The 20801-nt window shown below is 40.8% G+C and overlaps 1 protein-coding gene across 1 annotated transcript in view; it reads left to right on the top strand.

The window, feature by feature from the left end:
• Positions 1 to 20801, top strand: part of PRRC2C (proline-rich coiled-coil 2C) — a 50799-nt gene that overhangs the window by 17830 nt on the left and 12168 nt on the right. Inside the window, 11 exon segments of the mRNA XM_009999903.1 lie at positions 1 to 1741; positions 2068 to 2276; positions 2883 to 3037; positions 3467 to 3794; positions 4245 to 4330; positions 5391 to 5579; positions 8216 to 8467; positions 13345 to 13434; positions 15131 to 15232; positions 19205 to 19421; positions 20321 to 20524. The exon segment at positions 1 to 1741 is cut by the window's left edge and continues 26 nt beyond it. Coding sequence (XP_009998205.1) covers positions 1 to 1741; positions 2068 to 2276; positions 2883 to 3037; positions 3467 to 3794; positions 4245 to 4330; positions 5391 to 5579; positions 8216 to 8467; positions 13345 to 13434; positions 15131 to 15232; positions 19205 to 19421; positions 20321 to 20524 — 3573 coding nt within the window.

Below are 20801 nucleotides of genomic sequence, written 5' to 3' on the forward strand. Positions count from 1 at the left end.
AGGAGAAAGATGGAGAAAAGACAGCTAGTGAAAAACCTAGCAAGTCTGAAAAAAGTGACAAAAAAGAAGCACCTCAAGTGCCACTGCCTCAGGCTGAGCCAGAGACATCTGCCTCCACCACTGCTCCTCTGGCCAAGAAGATTACCCAGGAAGCTGCTCCAACACCAGCAAGCCAGGAGGGCAGTCAAACTGAGACCACAGCTAAAGCTGCGGTTCAACCACCCACCCCTCCAGTCCAGCAGCAGCTACCAGCTGCCCAACCTGCTGCTCCACCACTGCCCCCTGCAGTGCAGCAGCTGCCCCCTGCAGTGCAGCAGCAGCCACCTGCTCAACCAGCAGCACAGCAGCAGCCCACCACTGCAGGGAAGGAAGAAAAGCAGACTGAGAAGGTAGTTAACAAGGAGGTTGTAGAGAAACTGCGCTTAGAAACCAGACCTGTGAAAAGAGAGCCTGGCTTACCACCTAGGACATACTGGAAAGAGGCTAGGGATAGAGACTGGTTCCCAGATCAGGGATACAGAGGCAGAGGTCGTGGGGAGTACTATTCTAGAGGTCGTAGCTACAGGGGCTCTTACGGAGGACGTGGTCGGGGCAGTAGGGGCCATAACAGAGAGTATCCACACTACAGAGATCCTAAGCCTAGATCAGACCACGTGCCTTCAGGGCCTGTTAGGCAAAGAGAAGAGAGTGAAACTCGCAGTGAGAGTTCAGACTTTGAAGTAATTCCAAAGCGGCGGCGGCAGCACGGTTCAGAGACGGATTCTGACAGCGAGGTTCATGAAAGCGCAAGTGACACACTGCTTTCAGACAAAGACAGTCTAATCAAAGGGAAACACCCAAAAAGAGAGGAGAGAGCTGATGGCAAGAAGCCTCCAAAGCCCCTGTCGTTCAAACCTGAAAACAATATCAGAGTAGACAACAGGTCCCTGGAAAAAACATACATAAGAGATGATGATAACAAACCCAAACCAGGGTTTCTTCCTAAAGGAGAACCTTCTAGACGAGGCAGAGGTGGAATGTATAGGCGTGGTGGCAGGGATCCTGGTGGGCGTCCTCCACGCCCATCCACAATAAGGAGACCAGCCTACAGAGACAATCAGTGGAACCCTAGACAAACAGAGATCATTAAACCAGAAGATGGGGAGCCTCCAAGAAGAAATGAACATTATGGTCCTATACCAGTTGATAAAAGACCTCCAAAATTTGAGAGAAAGTTTGATCCAAATAGAGAGAGGCCACGAAGACAAAGGCCTGCTCGGCCTCCAAGGCAAGATAAACCACCACGCTTTAGGCGCCTGAAAGAGAGAGAGGCCGCATCAAAGATAAATGAGGCAGTAACCAGCTCATCCACAACTGCCACAGTTAGTAATGTAGTTAATGAGCCCTCCAACACTGCTCTGGATGTGTCAGGAAGTAAGACACCAGACTTGTCCAACCAGAACTCTTCAGACCAGGCAAATGAAGAGTGGGAAACAGCCTCAGAAAGCAGTGACTTCAATGAGAGGCGGGAGAGGGATGAGAAGAAAACAACAGATGTAGCAGCACAGGTGGCAGTGAAGTCAGGAGAAAATGCTGGAGCTCCAAAAAGGGAAATAGCCAAGAGAAGTTTCTCCAGTCAGCGGCCTGGAATAGACCGTCAAAACCGACGTGGCAACAATGGGCCCGCTAAACCAGGGAGGAACTTCTCGGGACCTAGGAGTGAAAGACGGAGCGGTCCTCCCTCCAGAAGTGGAAAACGAGGGTGAGTATCAGCTTCTATTATGAAGCACAAATGGGCACGGTGTTCTGTTGTCCTTTTGTCGTTCAAAATCACAAGTAGTTACTTTAGATTTGTAGAAAAGAGAGTATAAGACAAACGCTGTAGCTCTGTACTTATTTTTCTGTTTCTATACAGAGACTTGTAACAGCTTCTCATTGAGGAGCTGAAAGTGAAAGTCTGGAGCCTACTGAGTTAGTTGCACAGTAGACACTTACAGCCCTTTAATGGGATCTGCACTAGATTGTTAGCTCCTTCCTGATTGTTCTCTGTGGCTGGTCATTCATTTTCTCAAACTTTTTCTAATACAGACCATTTGAAGAGCAGACAGCAGCTGTGCCTAGTGTTGATCCCACCAACAGCAACTCTTTACATCAGGAGGATGGAGGTGTTACTGCTGCAGGACAAAAGAGCATCAAGGATGCAAGTGGCAAAAAGAGAGAAGAACCTAAGGCTGGTCCAAAAAAGCCTAAGGAAAAAGTGGATGCCTTGTCTCAATTTGATCTTAATAATTACGCAAGTATGTATAGATAATATGCTAACAAGAATTGAAATCCTGCTAGCTTTGTTGCATATTGAGCTAGATGTTTGAAAACCTATAAAAAAGGAGAGGTGATTTTTTTTTTAAAACACCAGAATAATTGTGTACTTGAATATTGCTACCTTTGTCATATCTAATAAACAATGTGTGTCTCTAAAAGGTGACAAATCTCATTGTGTATTTTTATGTATAGATAAGAGCAATTTTATTCTGTCATCTGACCTAAACTCTGTCATTCAGACCATTTTTCACACTCATAATTGGCTTAACCTCGCAAAGGCAGTGGCTGTCACTGATGAGCTCACAGCTAATATCCAGGAAGGCTGTTCATTATTCATCATTATGTTTTAGTTCTTATTTCCTGGAGAGTCTGGTACAGGATCCTCCTAATTTCAGTTCTTAAAGGTTAACTCCCTGTCTTGAAACTCAACAGCAAAGCACTTGGCAAGCAGAAGCTTGCCTTTAATCAGGGCCACCATCTCTGTCAGTGGGGAAATAGATTCCACTCTACAGCAGATGCTGGCTTGGTGCCCTGCATCTGAAGCTGTTAAAACAGCAGCATCTATACCTTTCCTTTTTCTATAGGTGTTGTGATCATTGATGATCACCCTGAGGTGACAGTAGTTGAAGACTCCCAATCTAACTTGAATGATGATGGTTTCACAGAAGTGGTGTCTAAGAAGCAGCAAAAACGCTTGCAAGACGAAGAGCGCAGAAAGAAGGAAGAACAAACAGTGCAGGTACAGGACCAGCATTTATACTGGGAAAGAACTCCTTGCAGTACTGGGAACGTTGTGGAATGTGCAGAATCTTCCTTCCAAAGAACCTGTATTTTCACCTTATAAACGTAACTATATAATTATGTTAATAGTACATTGTTAGAATTAGTAAATTAAATTACTTTTCACTTAGTCATCTTAAGATTCTGTACTTGACTGAAACTAAAAGCACCATGCTGTCATACAGATTTATGCTATTGCTTGTATATCAGGTGATTCCAAGAGGAAAATGGACAATAAATTATTTTTTCTGTGATTAAATATGCCTAAAAAAACCCCAACCTACTTTAAGACAGGGTTAATCAGTTTGCTTTTTGTTGCTACACAATGTACAATTTGTGCCCATACAGACTTATCAGCTGTAAGAATAAAATTGGCTTCTGCTTACAGGTGTGGCCCAAAAAAGGATCAAGCGAGAAAGGCCGAGGTCAGAATTCCAAGCTCCCACCCAGATTTGCCAAGAAGCAGCAACAAGCAGCAGCCGCAGCTGCACAACAGGCACAAGCTCAGGCACAGCCTCCGTGCACCACGCAGACACCAGGTCAGCCGCCCAGCTCTGTTCAGCCACAAAACCAAGCCTCGGGAGGGACAGCCAGCACAGAATACACAGTGTCAGGCAAAGTTCTGCAAAACACCCCGGCTCACAACGGTCTGGGAGCTGAACTGTGGGAAAACAAGGTGCCTTCTACAGCTGTTCTAAATGATCTCTCCAAAAAACGTAAGTGATGTCTCTTGGATTTGGGGTGGGCAGGCATTGTAGTTACAGAATGCTGATTGTCAGCTCCCTGTCTTCTACCCACAAAGGTATTTGCACAGGGACTAGAGAGCAGCAAGTGCAACATTGTAACCTATGAATGCCTCTGCAAAGAGACTTTTGCAATATGTTTCTCAGTGTTTTATGTTATGTTCTTCATTCATAATGAATGAGTGGCTGTCACTCCATTTAGGAATATGTTTTGTTGGGCTTGGTCATGCTTCCAAACATGGCAGTTGCCCCACTTGAAAGCAGCTAAATAGGTGGCATATTGTTAACTGTTGAATAGGTTAACAATTTCTTAACGAAAGCTTGTTTAACCAAGATGTCTATAATTTCTCAGTCAACTGTTAACTTCAGTAGAATGCATTAGCAACAGTAGGGGTTTTTTAACTCTCTTTTTTTAATTATTAGTGGGACCCATCAGTCCACCTCAACCACCTTCAGTCAGTGCTTGGAACAAGCCTTTGACATCTTTTGGTTCAGCTACATCTCCAGAGGTAAGAATGAAGGAAAGAAGAGCAGCAGAAGTAGTAGAAAGTATGTGAAGCTTAGATAAGTTGTATCTCATTAGAATTGGGTATGGTTTATCCATTTATTCAGATATGCACATACTTAATCTAGTATGGGACGTGGTTTAGTGGTGAACTTGGCAGTGCTGGGTTAACGGTTGGACTTAATGATCTTAAAGGTCTTGTCCAACCAAAATAATTCTTTGATTCTAGTATGTATAGATTTCCATCAGGTCAGGAGATAAGACAGAAACACAGGATGCTACAGCAGTGCTTTTATGTTTGGAGTGTGGAAAAAGCGTTCTCAATAAAAACTTGGGCAATTCTGTTGAAAACAGTTACTCAGTACATTTATGAAGTAAAAATACTGCCTAGTTTGCATGTGAACACTTGTGTACAGGTAAGTAATGTAGACAGAAACAGGATGTCTCCAAGGATCTGATGTTTTTCATGTGCCTTCTTAAATCACACAGACAAAAAGCAGTAGATGCTTTTTACCTATATTAGCTCTACTTATGCCATGGAATTTGCATAGCCCTAAATTTTACATTTAAATTCTTGTGTGTGTTTTCTTGGGCTTTTTTGGTCTTGACTTCATTGTTTTAAACTGTAAGAACTTGACAAAACTCTTTTAGGAGACCATTTTAACTGCATAAGGAGATCTGGAATTTTATTTTATTTCTTAATTTCTTTTTTAATCTTGAATTGAGAGGAGAATATTGAGGAGAACACATTTTTCCCTCTCCTCCTTCTCTTCCAGTTCATCATCTTGATCTTGTTTACATATTTCTCCACTGTTTTGTGGTTGTTTATTTTTTCTTGAGCTTGTAAATATAGGAACTTGAGGAGGAGGAAGTGTACATTCATGTATTGTTTATAAGCAAGAGCTAATCTGTTGCAGTCACAAATGATGCTTTTGCTGGCAGATGGCAAATGTACACTTTTAGTGGCTTCCAGCTGAGCATAGTTTGTGCTCTTTTTTGAACCAGGGGCATTGTACTGATCTATAAATCATTCAGAATGCATTAAGTGTTTGCCTTTTGACTAGGGGACAAAGCCTGGGCAAGAAGGTGGAGTTGATCTTGGTATAGAAACTATTCAGTTTGGAGCCCCAGCTTCCAGTGGCAGTGACAATGAAGTTGGCCCTGTACTTTCTGAGAAGTCCACTGACAAGCTACCAGAACCAAAAGAGCAAAGACAGAAGCAGCCTCGTGCTGGACCCATCAAAGCACAAAAGGTAAAGGGTCATGTCTTAGTATGAACTTTTAAGCATAAAGAAGTTTAACCAAAAAGAGGTTACAAATAATGGAATAGAATACTCTTTCAGTTAGGGCTAGACGTATAAAAAATTTATTCCCCTTCTATATTTCCTAAAACAATCAACAAGTTGGGGGATTCAGTTCAAGCAGCAAGTGTAAGTCCACAGCATCATAGCCCAGCACAGTTTGTCCACTGATTCTGTGTTTGGAACAAGGGATGTGGCTAAATCAGGGGTGGGGTTACAGATTTGTGGTAGCTTTGTTGGGAGACTGTGGATGCAGTAGTCTTCTGGTTTTGTTATACTGCTTGGGGTTTTGGTTTTCTCTTGAGCTTAATTTGCTCAGGCTTTCAGAGCTGTTTTGAAGCAGCTGTTTCTGCCCTGTTTTTGCTGTATCTCCAGTCTCAGTAGTTCTGCCACCGTGCCTGCCTTGTCACCCTCTAAAATGAGGCATGATGCCCTGCTTAGTTTTGTAGCCAGATTACCAAGATGAGTAATAGAGCAAGTTGCAGGAAAATAAGTGTTTTGATGAAAAGGAGGAATGTTAGAGCCACTGATTTGAAGTCTCAGATTCAAATGCACAGATGTCTGGATAACTTATTTTTCTGCAACCAACCTGGGAAGGTTGTATCACTTGCCCTCCAGAGAAATTAAGGGGCTCCATTTGATCGTCATCTTGTATATCCATTGTTACCACTCATCAGGAGCAATACTTTCTCGTCTTGTCATTTAGATTACACTTAGTGATCTTTCACATTAATGAAACTTACTTTACCTGTTACTTCTGCCTCAAATGCATCCTTACCTGTACATCACTAGCACTCAGCACCAGCTTCTTGCTTCCAGAAAGACAGCAGATAAATGTGACTGGTGACCTAAGAACCAGCTGTTTCAGTCCCGCTTGATGTCTTGAGATTTGGCAGCAGTCCTGATGTAATTAAAGCCTTTTTCTCTTTCTGTAAGACTGGGTGCTTGGTTGATTTTTATTTTTTTTTCCAAAAAAAAAGCTGAAATCTGAAAGTGCAGTCACCTGTAGGAGGAATTTGTAGAATAAATTTAACTTCAGCTACACGAGGCACTCAGTGGGCATGCTGCAGTTCATTGTTTGTATTGCAAAGTATAAAACCCATGCAGCAGACAAATATTCAGTAGCTAATACTGAACTGTAGTAACCCAGGACATTGCAAACCCATATCTCAAATATGCTAGCAGCATGCCTAAAACTGCCCCCATGAAACCACTTTTAGATAGAGTGTGTATCTCATACTATGTAGAAAGCTGTTTTGTTGTTAGGTGTTTTTTTTTGTTGCAGCTGTTAAGACTCCATTAGATTTCATTAAAAGCAAATGTTTGACTAAATGGTAAATTAATTGGAGATTAACATTTTTGTGTGCTCTTCTGAATGAGAGGCCTGTAATCCTATAACTGTCTTGGTGACAATAGAAGCTCAACAAACAATTCCTACACACCCACGACCCCCATGGTAATATTGTTTGCTCTGAAGCCTAAGTACAAACTTATGTTCAGGATTGGTGGTGAGTATAGTTGAACTATATGGGCAATATCAGACGACCAGGATTGAAACAAAGAGATTTATCTTTCCAAATAAGACCTTAAAGTGTCTGGAGGAATTTCTGCCTCTGCAAGCTGTTAGAGCAAAAACTGTTTGGGGTGAGGTGGGCCTGAGGTTCCTGATTGCTGCATTGCAGGGCTCAGCCGTCTACTTCCCCTGTTTTCTTCCCTCTGCAAATCTGCTGGTCTCCTGTGGGTACTGAATGCCTTTGGGAAACTCCACCCACCCCAAAGCCCAAGGCATTGTTTTGTAAAGAGGCTTCATGGCGTCCTGAAACAGCTGGTTTATATTTATACCAGCAGCTTCTGTCTTTCTGCTATTAAATCTCAAGGAATAGAACTCTAACTTCTGCCTTTAAGAAATTTTTGTGCTGCTCTGTAGTGAAATGGGCTGAGTAGTCTCAGCCAGAAAGGATATGGCTCTTTAAACAGCAGAACATTGAGATTCCCTGAGGCCCTTCCTTTTGCTTTAATTCAGCTGCACAAAAAAGAGCTACTGAATTGCAGCAGTTACTCCAGCTGTGGCGGCTGCAGTATAAGACAACACTTGCACATAGGTGTCTTATTTTTTCTGGATATACCCTTAATGCTTAATTCCTAGGGAAAAATGCTGCCAATGTCCATACATCAAGATATCTTTAAATGAAGGTAGAGTCTTTCCTAGTTTTCTGAGGCCCTGTAAAATCCCAATTATCTGAAAATTAGAATAACCTGCATGTATAAAGAGTCTAGTGGCTTCTGTGCTTTTCTTGTAAGGTGGCTTTCTCCTATAGGTTTTAACTAGATCTTATTTTAGTTGAGCTCTGCACTTCACATAAAACATGTATTGCTTGAAAACAGTTTTAGATTTCTAATGTTCAAAATTAATTCATTTCATGTGTGTACTGCTAACTTAGTCTCTCAAATCATTAATCTGCTAGGCAATGCTTACTCTTCAGAAAGCTTTGTTAGATTTAAACAAAATTATGTTAAGCTTTTTAGAGTGTTTTTGTGAGATAGGACATGGTAGGGAAGACATAACTGACAAGTTAACACTAACTTAGCTTCCAGACTTGAGTCCAGTAGAAAACAAAGAGTATAAACCTGGTCCTATTGGGAAAGAGCGTTCTTTAAAGAACAGGAAGGTGAAGGATGCCCAGCAGGGAGAGCCTGAGGGACAGGAGAAGCCATCTCCCACTTCTGTCAGAAGTCCAGAACCTGTCACGACAAAGGAAACCAAAGCACCAAGTGAACTAAGCACGGAAATAGGAACCATGATATCTGTGTCTGCTCCAGAGTTTGGAACAAACACAAAGGTAAGAAAAACATTTGACAAATTCATGAGCCCTCTGTGTAAAACTATTATAATAATATAATTGACACATGGTTGCATGCTGATGGTAGTTACCTGGACAGCAGAGTACACTGAATAGCAAATTTGAAACATATCAGTACTGCTTGAATTTATCAGTTCTTCAGAAGTGGCATGGAGATTCTGTTGGTCATACCTGTGTACAGTGATTAGCTTGGAAGGTTTTAAAGTTTTTTTGCTGCCTTATGAATTTGAAAACTCTGTTCTGAGCCATGCTATGCAGAGTGGGACTGGAGCCTGGTAGAGGCAGATTGTGTAAACTCATATATACGATACATGCAAGATCAGTGCTTGACTTTCAGCAGAGAACTGAAGTAGTGTGCACAATTGTTGGTTGAGTGCATGGGTGATCTAAAGCTGTAAACTAAGTGCTGTTTTGTGGAAAAAGAAATCTCTAAGCTGGGAAGAAGCTTAAGCATTGGCTAAGGATTGTTCAGTTTACCTAAAGGGTAACATCAGCTCCTGTTGCCTTGGAATATTGTCAAGGTATCTCTTGCAGAACTCCTCCAGAGGGCTGAGGATTCAGCACAGTTACCTGCATGGAGCTTCCCTGACTTCTCTATAACTGCTTATCAGTGAGATGGTGACTTGCTGTCAGGATTCGTTGTTCTACAGCTCAGTTTTTAGCTGTGGTGCATTGATAGCACTGGCTGAAAAACATCCACAGACATTTTGTCGAAGGACCTGTGTGGGGCCTGCCGTCGCTATAGCAGCATTGCCTTGAGAAAGAACTCTGGTTGTCATCTCTTGCATGTAAACTAATCATGCAGTTTGAGCTAGTAGTTAATGGTTAAACCTGATTTGGTAAAAGAAAATTGCTGCTCATAGGTTTGTAAAGTAGTTTTGTGAGTTTAGACTCAAGTTTGTTGTGTTCTGTCTTAGTGTTCCCTTTCCTAGTCTTAAGCAGAAATTTTCTGATGTTATGTAGGAAAACTGATCTTCCACAAAAGTTACATTAATATTTGAAGATTCTGAAATGCAGATCACTCACAATATATTTGTCACCTGCAGTTGGAAAAGAAAATTTTAAAGACGAGACAGTTTTGGCAGTTTATTGCCAAGGTGTCATGCAAGCAGAAGATGCTGTCTCAATGAAATGTTGTTACAGGGCAAGTGTTTAAGGAGGATATTTGTGTCCGGCATGGTAGCTGCAAATTTGATTTTTGTGGAATGGTAAATACGTAAGAAAATTCAGTGCTGGGATTTCTCATCCTTCCTGGCAGTTTCCGTCTTGTAAGTAGATGTGAATGGCATATCTAGATACCAGAAGAGAACAAAGTACCCTTCTTTTATGCCAAACCAGAAATGTAGAATAAGCACCAGCTTGCTCAAGTATTTGGTAAGAAGGCTTTTTGTTTGCGTGTCACGTGTTTTCTGGCTGTCTTTCAGGCTCCTATGATCAGAGCTCAAGATAAGAGGAAGTGTTTCTTTAAAACCTCATGCAGAATAGGAAACATACCCTTATTCCAGGCTAACTCAATATAGAGTAGCTCTACTAGAATCAGCATTATTTCATCTCTACAATTGTATTGTTAAAGTTCGGAATCTTAAAAACGGAGGTCTGGGTTTTGTGCCTTTTTGGCCTTAGTTATAAATATGGGTTGCCACGGTTCTTTGAATTGTCACAGTGTTAAAGTGACAATCATCTGACTTCTGGAGGGAAGACCAGAGTGAAAGGAAATTTTCCGGTTTGTGCTGAATATGAAAATGTCCAATAATTTCCTCATTATGTAGTCACTAATAAAAGCATTTAATAATAGGCCTAAGTAGTGCTGTCTTAACAGTCCCAGGTTTGTTTTTTAATTCCTTTTTCATGAGTAGTTCCTAGGGCATGAGTAAGTTTTTGCTAGCAAAGGGGTGGTCATATTTTATATTTAATTCTATGGAAGTGGAACCTGCAGATCTGTTGGATAACCTAAGCTTCATCTAGGTTATGCAGGAATAAACCAGTCTTGCTAGCTTTTAAAATGGGTTCAAATACTGCTGCGGCCTTGGAGTTTCTGTACTGATTTGTAATGCAGCTATTTTCTCTATTGCTCATAATGAGGGAAGAGGTGGTGACATCTTATTCATAAGAGTGATAAGATGACATCAGTCATAGAAGCATATGCATTTAATAATACCAAGACTGTTTTACCTTAGAAACTGTGTAAATATAAATCAAATCATACTGGTGAGGTGTTTACATTTAAAACATAAGCATGATGCTCTGAAGTGATTGCAGCTTTTTCTCTTGGGTTTTGCAGTATTTTTGGAGTAAAGGCAACCTGGTACGTAGGTCTGAATCAGGTAAAACACCTTACTCCTTGCCTTTCTCTGTGCTACCATCTCTAAAGGTTTGAAGCTTTCAAGTCACAGAAACAACCACTATCTGGTTGTGGACCTGACAATGAAATGTTTGCACTGGTAGTTGAAAATTGTCTTACAGAAACGATGTCTGGAAAGACACAGGCTGTACTTAAGAGTAGATTTTGAGTATTTGGCAAGCTATCTGTTTTGAGTGACTTAAATAAGAACAAATCAAATAGCTAATTAATCCCGTATAGTATCCTGATAGTTTATAGCAAGGTCAGCTCTGAGTTCTGCCATGTCCTTTTGTTTGTCAAGTCACTTCAGCTTTTGTCATCTCTTCTTTTTGGGCAAAGTAGGTAGTTATAAAAAGTTTGCCTCTTCTTTTTCTTAGGTATAAAAAACTTAGAGATAACAACAACTGTACATGCTGTTTTGAAGTTATTGTTACTCTTACTAGTTTAAAATAATCAGTTGATTTATTCAGTGAAAGAATTGTACAGAAGAATCACTTCATTTGAATTGCAGAAGCTTATGGGGACAAACCATATCCAACAGATTCCTAGACTTAATGTACCGGTAAATGAGGATGGTGGTTAACCTGCAGCTTATGGAGTAGTGTTCTTACGCATTGTCTCATCTGCGTGATCTGCATGTGACTCTTCTTTGTAGAACCATCCAGCATTGTATATCTACTTCTAAGGGCACCAGAGTTGGTGCAGTGGTTTGGTTTTCATTCTAGTGGAAAAGCATTTATGTGGTGTAAGTTTCCAAAGTGAAAAGGCTAGCAATAGTCTTTTGCTAGCAGTATTTTCTTTTTTACAGAATTCTAGTGTTGAGACCTTGTAAATATTGCATCCAAACTTTGCAGGAATTCTATTAAAATCTTATTTAAAAAATCCTTTTTCTTATGCAGTAAAGCATCTTAAAAAAAAGAAAGCCAGTTGATTACTTCATTAGAAGGACTCTGTGATTGAAGCAGCTTCATATGCTTGTCTTGTTCTATCCTAATTAAGGTTGCTGATTGGAATAAAATATAAATGTGCAACTTGCAGTTTGGTAGTTCAGGTTGTGGGAAACATCATAAATCTCATTTTGTGAGTTTAACAAGTAAAGGAAGAAACTAAAGAGAGAAAATAGTTCTGTTTCCTTCATAAATACAAAAAGAAGTCAATGTGCACATTGTGTCCTCTCATCTCATTATGGTTTAGTTTGTAGTCTTTTACCAAAATGAGCTCATCCTTTCAAGGAAGATTCTTCTTATTTGTATTAGCTAGTATCTTAATGCTTTAATTCCTCTTTTAGGACACCTTGCTATAGGCTGGAGGGGTAAATTGAGTGTGCACTTTTTAAATAGCTTATTGTAACAGGCTGGATGCAGTTAAGCAAGCATGATGTGATTTTTGCCTTCAGAATCATTGTGTTGGCAAGTTCAGGCACTCATCAGCAGTCCTGCTGCTGCTTTCTCCCTCACTTCCTTCTTAGTGTTTGTTTCTATAAACATGATCGAGTCTTTTTTGGTCTTCAGACATATAAAACTTTGGAGTTTGCAGTGCTTACTAGCAAGTGGATCTTGGCTAATTAAGGGTAACTCCATTTATGTAACAGTCTGTGGGGTCAGGATCTGGTAACACCTGGTTGCCTGTCCAGAATACACTCAGTAGATACCCAGTGACAAGAACTAAGAAAATATTTTGTCTTCACAGCACTACCAGTGTCTTTTTTGTTCGTTGTACATCGTTCTCTAGAGAGTTGGGAGTGTTGTTGATGGGACACTTTAATCAGGCAGTTTATACTTACAGCTGCAATAGTCACTGCCTACAGTGAGGCCCATTAAAGTGAACCTTGTTCATTGAGCACATTAAGGTCCACTTAACTGTGACAAATAAGCTTCAAGGAGGGCCTCTGAGTAGTCTGGAAACTTCAGCCCTTCCTTGAAATCCCTGCCCAGTGCAGAAATCTGCACTGGAGGTAGACTTCACCATCCAGAGAAGCTGGGTTTTGTGACTTTCAGAAACAGGACTTAAAGGAAAGAAAATTATTTTGCATATTGCAGCCATCCCTATGTCGTCTTTTAATCTGGAGGCCTTATCATAGGTTTGATTTCTGTATTTATTTAAAGCTACAGAAAGCTTTCAGCTAGTATTTTTTACTTTTTAAACAGGCTAAAAGTGACCACAGGCTAAAGGATCTTGGATGACAGATGTTGTTACACCACCACAGTTTAATACATCTAGAGCCCAGGCGCTGCACCACTATATATTCTTGCTTTACGGAGTCTATTTTGACTTGTCTCCAGATATATGTTGAGGTTATGAGGCAAACTAATTCCCAAGAATTCTTCTGACCTCAGTAGCAATTCAGAAGCAAGGATTGCTTGACACATCTTCTAAAAAAAAAATTAAAATGTTAGAATCTTTATCTTCTGTTGCTTGATGAACTCCTCCTGTAGAAAGGCTGACATCTGTCCAAGAAACTCAAAATCTAATTTAGATAAGGGAGATATTTTAATGGAATTATTTTTCTTCACAGGAGTCTGTAACAGACTACACTACACCCTCTTCTCATCCTAACACAGTGGCTACTAGCAGTACAAAAATGGAGGAGACTTTGGTGACGAACGTAAGTCTATTGCAGTGATCATCTTGACTTTGAAGACAAGAAAATACTTTCACACGTCTTGAAAGCACAGCATATAGTGCCTTTAGTAAACAAGTCACTAACATTTCCTTCAGGTTAACTAGCTGCATTGTCCAGTAATCTTGCTGTGAAGGATTAGTATCTGTTCTGGAATTGGTCAGGTATTTTCCTGTCTTCTCAACAACCACAATGAGCTATAGAAAGCACAGGAAGTGGAGATGTTTTTAGGGACAATTCTGTAAAAACCAAGGATAGACATGAGAGAACATTCTCTCAGCAGCAGTTGAGACTTGAACCTGGTATCAATAGCAGAGTTCTGTAGGTGAATTTGAAGAAAAGCTTTTACAAACAAAGCAGTTTTGACCTGTGGCTTGAAATGACAGGAACTACATATAAAGCCAGCAGCTTAATGGTTTCTGAAGGCAGACAGAGGCTTTCAGTTGCTACAGAGATGAAATCCTTGTGGTCCTCATAAATGATCCTGTGTGAGCGTGGCGTGGTGGTCGAGTGGACCAGCTGGGTTGTGACTTGTAGCAAAGTTAAGTTTGTCTTGAGTGTGCTGGGATGTTGGGTTGGCAACTTGGATGTTGTGATTTTTGTTGTTTTGAGTAGCAGAAGTAGAATTAGCTCAGAGTTGAGTCACTTGTTTGTGAGAGGAAAGAATCATACAGTAGGATCACAGGGTTTTACGAAGGTGTCTTGTGAATTCCATCTAAAATGCTTTTCAGCTTGCTGCAGCATCCTTTAATGCAGTTTTGATGCAATGCTGGTTGAACTTGCTCTTCTGCTGGATTTTCTGGTGGTGTTATGTGTGTGCCTTTGGCATTTAGCATGGAAGACTGAATTATTTTGTGTTAAGGATGTTAGTGTATGCTCCCCTGTGGTGTGTTGGAGGTGGATTTGCAACACAGGAAATAGGGGCTCCTGACCACAAAGGATCTGTGCTATAACCTGCTTCAAAGCTTCAGTATCTGTCTTTTGGATTAGCTTTATCTTGTACAGTGGAAGTCTATTAGCTGTGCTGTGAAAGGAGAAAGAAATGGTCAGAAGTAATAGTCTGGCCACAGCAGTATTTTTTGTACAATAGTTTAAAACTTCTAGGAAAACCATCAGTGTTTTCTTAGGCAAAGATAGCAATAGCATTATGTCAAGTTTATTTCCTTAAGTTTCACATCTTTCATGTTTTGGAAGAAAAGATACCTGAATTCAGTTACTGGATGGCAAATCTGTTTTGTTTGATGGTCCTGTGACTTTAGAGGTTTATAGCTTCCTCTTTTCAAAAACTGCATCTCAGAACTCAAGGTCACAAAGCCCATGTACTATATTGGTACAAAACAGGCCAAACTTTGCTTGGGAAGAATTTTTCCATATCAGTAAACTGAGATGGTACTCTATAAAGTAAATCCCAAAGCAGAAAATTGGTACTGTTTAGGCAGAAGATGTGGACACTTCAGAACCTTAGTCTTCAGCCTCTGAAGGAGAGTTGAGAAGCATCTCAGCACCTGCTGAATGGCCTTTTCCTGCCTTCCAAATTTTCACCTTATTTTATCAAAATCTCCCTGCCAAATGCTCAAGCCTTGAAGAAATTGTAGCTCACTTAATAAAGCTTGAGCTTTGTTTTTCTGGGGCTTTTGTAGTAGACGTAGTTAGAATGTGATGTGTGTTGCCTGCCTTTCAGGTGCCCCTGCCCCACACCCTTCCCCTCCCTAGGAGGGAGACTCTACAACAGAGCTCCAGCCTAACTCCAGTTTCTCCCGCTACCGTCGACCTCACCCTCAAGGTATGTACCACATCCCTCTAAGGGTCGTTTTCTTGCATGCAGGGGAAAAAGTTAATGGAGAACTTGCTGGTGAACCTTTTTTTTAGAGCATTCCTTTGTTTCCTCTGCTGAACTGCTTTTGCATATAAATGGATGGCTGAAACACGAGGCTATCAAAGGATGCATTTAAATTATAAATCTCTAACCCCGTTTTGCATTAACACTTAGCATCTCAACCAATCCTGGCTCCCACTGCCCTGGAAAAAAGAGTGTTAGCATGGTACCATAGTGTTTTTGACAAGCCATCAGAATCTGAGGGTTTTTTGAGAGTTTAGCTTGAAGTTGCCTAGTTTGGTATTAAAGGCTGTAAGGACTTGCTTGTAAGCCGAGCTTGATTTCTTCTTAACTGTAAGATTTTGGTGCAGTGAAAGTGTGGTTTTGAGTTGATGGCTAAAGTTTTCTAAATAATGAATTGTAGGTGGTCTGTTGGTGTCTGTGAAGGGCAGTTTGATTAGCTAGTCAGAATGTGTTGTAGGTGTTGTTTTCTGCTCTCCAGTGTAGAGCAAGTGTGTAGATGATTTTGAATGGTGCTTTCCAATTTTATTGGATTTTGGACTTTGTGCATTGTATAACTCACTAACACAGAGTTGTGCTCTAGCTTTGCTACTGTATCTTTAGAAGTTTTTGGTCTTTTTGTGTGTGCTAGATTGGCTTTGTGATTGTGACTGCAGGTGAGACTCTACAAGTTGAAATATCGTTGCTGCTTCTAGTGTTCAGGAAGAGTGATGTTTGAACTTAATTTCTCTAAATTTTGGAAAGAAGAATAGGAACTAGGGATTGGAAGCAGAACTAACACGTTGGAGAAGCTTGCTTTTCAATCCCAGGGAGACTTGTGTCTTGCTGGCATGGTTTGACAGCTCCTTGCTTGTGTTCCCTGCAGCTGATAATTATTAATGATCTCTTGTTGAATCTTTGCTTTTCTTTTGTTAACACTTTATTTCCGGGGGGGGGAGGGGAGAGAAGTAACAGACTTGAAACAATAGACCAGCAAAAATGGGGAGAGGGCTGGAGAAGGACAAGTAATTTTAACCAAAATCTGGTGTTCTCTTGCATTTCTGTGAGATAAGTTACTGTGATCAGACTTTCTGGCGTCAGAAAGCATTATCTAGAGTAGCTGTCTCTGCTGTTCTGGTGTTGATGATCTGATTGTCTTCTCAGTGGATGATAGATCTTGGATGTGTGCAAATATGTTGAACATTCATGTTTTGATGCTACCTTGAAGAACACTGACCAAAATCTGAGTGTAAAGGCATTTAGAAGAAGCTTTGTCTCTACTTTCTATTTTTTTGCCACTGGAACTCTGCCTCCTTCTTGCAAATGCTGAGGGCAATAAACTTGTTTTGAAGCACACACTGAGGCTGTCTCTTTCACAACAGGCTTTCTGGTCCAGACAGAGCAGAGCTGCTCTTTAGGTTATCCTCTTTAATATAATCTGTGCTTCTTTTAAAAGATACTTGTAGAGCATCAGAGAGGAAAGCATTTTCTTCCTTCCCTTTAAAAGAAGAAAATCCCCAGGCTCTACCTTTGTAAGGGGACGACCCTTGCATCTCCTCTTTTCTCCATCCCTGTCATTGAGGAAACTCAGCAGGGGAGTTCAACCACACTTGCACCTGCTACTTGGTGTTGTTCTGCCAGTGTTAGGTGCTCATATAGGAAGACTTGTCGAGTTCTCTTGTCTCCTTGGAGTAACTTTGCCGAAGACATCTTTACTGAGACAGACATCCTCTTGAGAACTTAGCTGACAGAGCAATTGGTAGGTAAGGAGCTGAACAAAAGAAAGCCCAGCACAGTCTTAAATAGAGCTCCCTGGCCCTCTTTCAGGTTCCAAGATTCCATCTAAAATTCCTGTGTAGGCATCTGGTCCAGAATCTGACACCTTTTGACTTTCTTTTTCTGATAATTTAAACTTTGGCATATAAACACATTGGTATTTATCTCTTGTTAAGTTTTTGGGTCATATGTGCTGAACCATTATTGCAATGTGAAGGCCCCAGTGACTCAACAGTGAAGAGAAGCCTGAAGCAACCATGATGTCCAATCTGTGCTTTCCTTTTCACATAACTAAGCAAGCAGTGAAATTAAAGTACTTTCCCCAGCCTCACTTGAGAGCCTCTTACTCCGTTGTAGATGGTGCTGCATAGGCACTCCTAGAGTACCAATCTCTTGTGCATCTTTTTTCTGGCTGAAGAAATGAAGAGATTGTTAAGGAAATCTCTAAAAGCAAAGGTGATAGAAAACACAGGGCTCTATTATCTGCCCTTTACTGCAAGTTGATCACGTTATGGGATGATCTGGGATCTTGGCAGTGGTTAGTTTTGGAAGACAAATGCAGTATGTAGGCTCTAGTTGTTGATACAAATAGTTTCTCCAGGATATCATTAAACTTACTGGACATGGTAGGAGCTTCTGTGTCTTCTCTATTCAGACATTAACAGGTACTTCACTCTCTTAATACCAATGCAGTACAAGGTCATTACCCTGTCTTACTAGAGCCTATAGTGTTCAGAAAGGAGTCTGCAGTCTTACAGTACTCCACCTTAGGCAGTGTCCTTTCCAGGGGATTGATAAAACATTTTGAGGTTGGCCCTCTCTTCAAGAACCAGAACCAATTTGGAGGAAAATGTTGTGAAGGGGAAGCTGAGAATGGTTGCTGGGGAACAAAGTCTCAAAAAGGAAAATGAGTGACTTACCTCCAGGTGACTTACTGTGTAACAAACTTTCCCTCTGCCCCCTTTCCTCTGTTGAGGAATACAAAACTCCACTTTCCACTTGAGTGTGTACTGATCAGCTGTTACCCACTTCTGTTGGTGCTGCTTTGCATTTTTATCACTCCTGAAGCATCTAAACAAATAACTTTAAGTCATGTTTGTTGTGTGCAGACTCATGTCAAACAGGATAGGTTGAAAGTACGACCTTCAGAGACTTCCGGTCCCTGTTAGGGGGCTGGATTGGTCAAGAGAGTGAGGTCAGATTTATTGATGAATATGTATTTTTGCATGTATGTATAGCATTAAAGACAGCACCTGGCCTTGAGGAGCTTACAATCTGCCAGGTGAGCATTTTCAGCCTGTGGCATCCAGCTCTGCTAGCAAAATCTTTGTTTCAGCTGGGGACAGCTGAAGGCTGTAGAGAAGTCCATGGACTGTGTTTAAGCCTTTTAAGAGTGTAGTTCTAATATTTCCTTTTCAGTAGTTCCTCAAAAGTGTCTTGGTTCAGATTTGGCATTGCATGTCTCATGTTGCCATAATGAGATTGTCACTGGGTGCAGTAAAACAATAATTCTTTCCACTTTTAGTGGAAGATAACTGTATAAAATATTTAAATTGAGGTTTCATCTTTCTTGCTGTGCAAGACTTAAATTCTATTATAGAAATAGAGGAGCATGAAGCATTTTTAGCACCAATGGAAAGCAGTGTGCACAAGCTGTGTCAGCTCCTGATTGTTTCATTGAACAGCAGTTGCTTTGGAAATCTAAATTTGACAACTCTCGTGTTTACCAAATTTTGCATTAGGTCTTTTTGGTGGTCACTCCGAGTGGATTATTTACCAAGAAAGCAAGGGGCCACTTCATTTAAATGGCCCAAATAACTTGTAAGCAAAGGGTTTAAGGTTTTGTACCTTTGTTTTGCTCACTGTCTTTTGTTCTTCATGTCAAACAAAACCAAGCCCGATTAGTGTGAGTGAATTCTCTGTTGAGCATTGGATGTTAAGATGATGAACTGTGCACGTGTGCAGTTGGAACAGATGAAAAGCTCCAACTTCAAGCTGTATGCTTTTTGCATGAACAGACTTGCACGATTATGTTGACTTTGAAAAGAGGCTCGCATGAAGCCTGAATTGCCTTTTTACCTAAAAAGAACTGTTAAAAGAACACAACTGTTTGACTTGTTGAAACTTCCTCATAGATAAGGAAATTTGTTTTATTTTAAATAGATGGAGTCTGCTCGCAAAGCATGGGAGAATTCCCCAAACATGGGGGAGAAGAGTTCACCAGTGACCTCAGCAGCGTCTCCCATTGCTGGTGGCAGCGGCAACAGCAGCAGCAGCAGCAGCAACACTGGGCCAAGCAGTGGTACTTACAGCTCTTTCTCTAGTGCATCAATGCCCCCTATTCCTGTCGCCTCAGTTACACCAACAACTTCACTATCAGGTACCAGATGTCAAGTTTGTAGTATCCTGATGTATTGTTCCTTGGTTATGCTTTCCAAGAGTTTAGATTCCATTTGGAATTACGTTTAATGCAAAAGTAACAAAAGCTTTATGCTAGTATGAATCACAGAATAGTCACGGTTGGAAAGGACCTCTGAGAAATGTCAGAGCTGAACAGCAGCTTCCCAGATACCTTTTAATTAATTTTTATTTAAGTACTTCACCTATTCCAGTTCAGTCAGATGAAAAGCATATTAAGAAGACATTTTTCTGCCTATTATATGGACTTACGCTACTTATATAGACTTGAAAGAGAAAGCACACTTCTGTTGGCTGCCTTATTGGTTTCATTTTGTTCAGCTGAATGAAGGCGAGCAAGTAGATTTTGAAGCAGATGGTAGTCCTGATACTCAGCTAGTTGCAGTCTTGCTTTAATTTGTGCTCTTGGTTTTGGAGCCAAAGCTTCGACAGCTCATAGCAAAACCTCCTCCGTCTAGGCAGAGCAAATGTCCAACTGCTGATCAGAAGCAGTGCTGGTTTCCATCTTGGTTAGATGAAATCTCAGCTGAAGTGCTTGAAAAAGACCTTTATTTGGAGCCCAGCTCTGAACCATGAGAGACACAACTACTGTAAATTATGATACTTCATTGCAGAACTGACCAAGATGTCCAGTATTTTTATATGCTCCTGTACTTGAGAAAAGAGATGTGTTATGGTTGCAGTGCTTCCTATAGTGAACTTAACAGAATTGTCCTCCCTGTCCATCTTAGATTGATTCAGTGTTCTTAATCAGCTGTGGCTGTGCTTGCATAGCTGTCCCAAAACTTGGGCCACTGAAAATTGAGGCTTCAAAATATCTTTAGCTGTTTTATGATGTATGACCTGATTCTTTCCTTGTAGGCACTGGAACATACACAACCTCTTCTCTGAGTACGAAGACTGCAAGCACCTCAGACCCTCCTAATATATGTAAAGTGAAACCACAGCAGTTGCAGACAAGCAGCCTAGCTTCTGCCAGTCACTTTTCCCAGCTGAGCTGTATGCCATCCCTCATTGCCCAGCAACAGCAAAGTCCCCAGGTCTATGTGTCTCAGTCTGCAGCAGGTAATAGTGTTTGTGGCTGAGAAGCCACCTGTCTGCTTTTTTGGAGTTCTGAAGCTGGAGAGTTGAATTCAGTTCTGGTTTTGTCTGAGGTAAAGACAGACTGCTGGAGAGCATTCTGTAAGCAAATATTCACTAGTTGTGTCATACTCTAAATATGCAAGTGTCTGTCAGTAAGTGTAAAGATAATGCTGTGTTGTTAGCTTGTTGAAGAAAGTAAGTTTAAATCTCTTGAGGTACTATTTTTCTGTTGCAGAATTGTGAGTCATCATTTAATACC

This window comes from Chaetura pelagica, unplaced genomic scaffold (assembly GCF_000747805.2).
Source record: "Chaetura pelagica isolate M959 unplaced genomic scaffold, ChaPel_1.0 scaffold246, whole genome shotgun sequence".
Lineage (NCBI taxonomy): Eukaryota > Metazoa > Chordata > Aves > Apodiformes > Apodidae > Chaetura > Chaetura pelagica.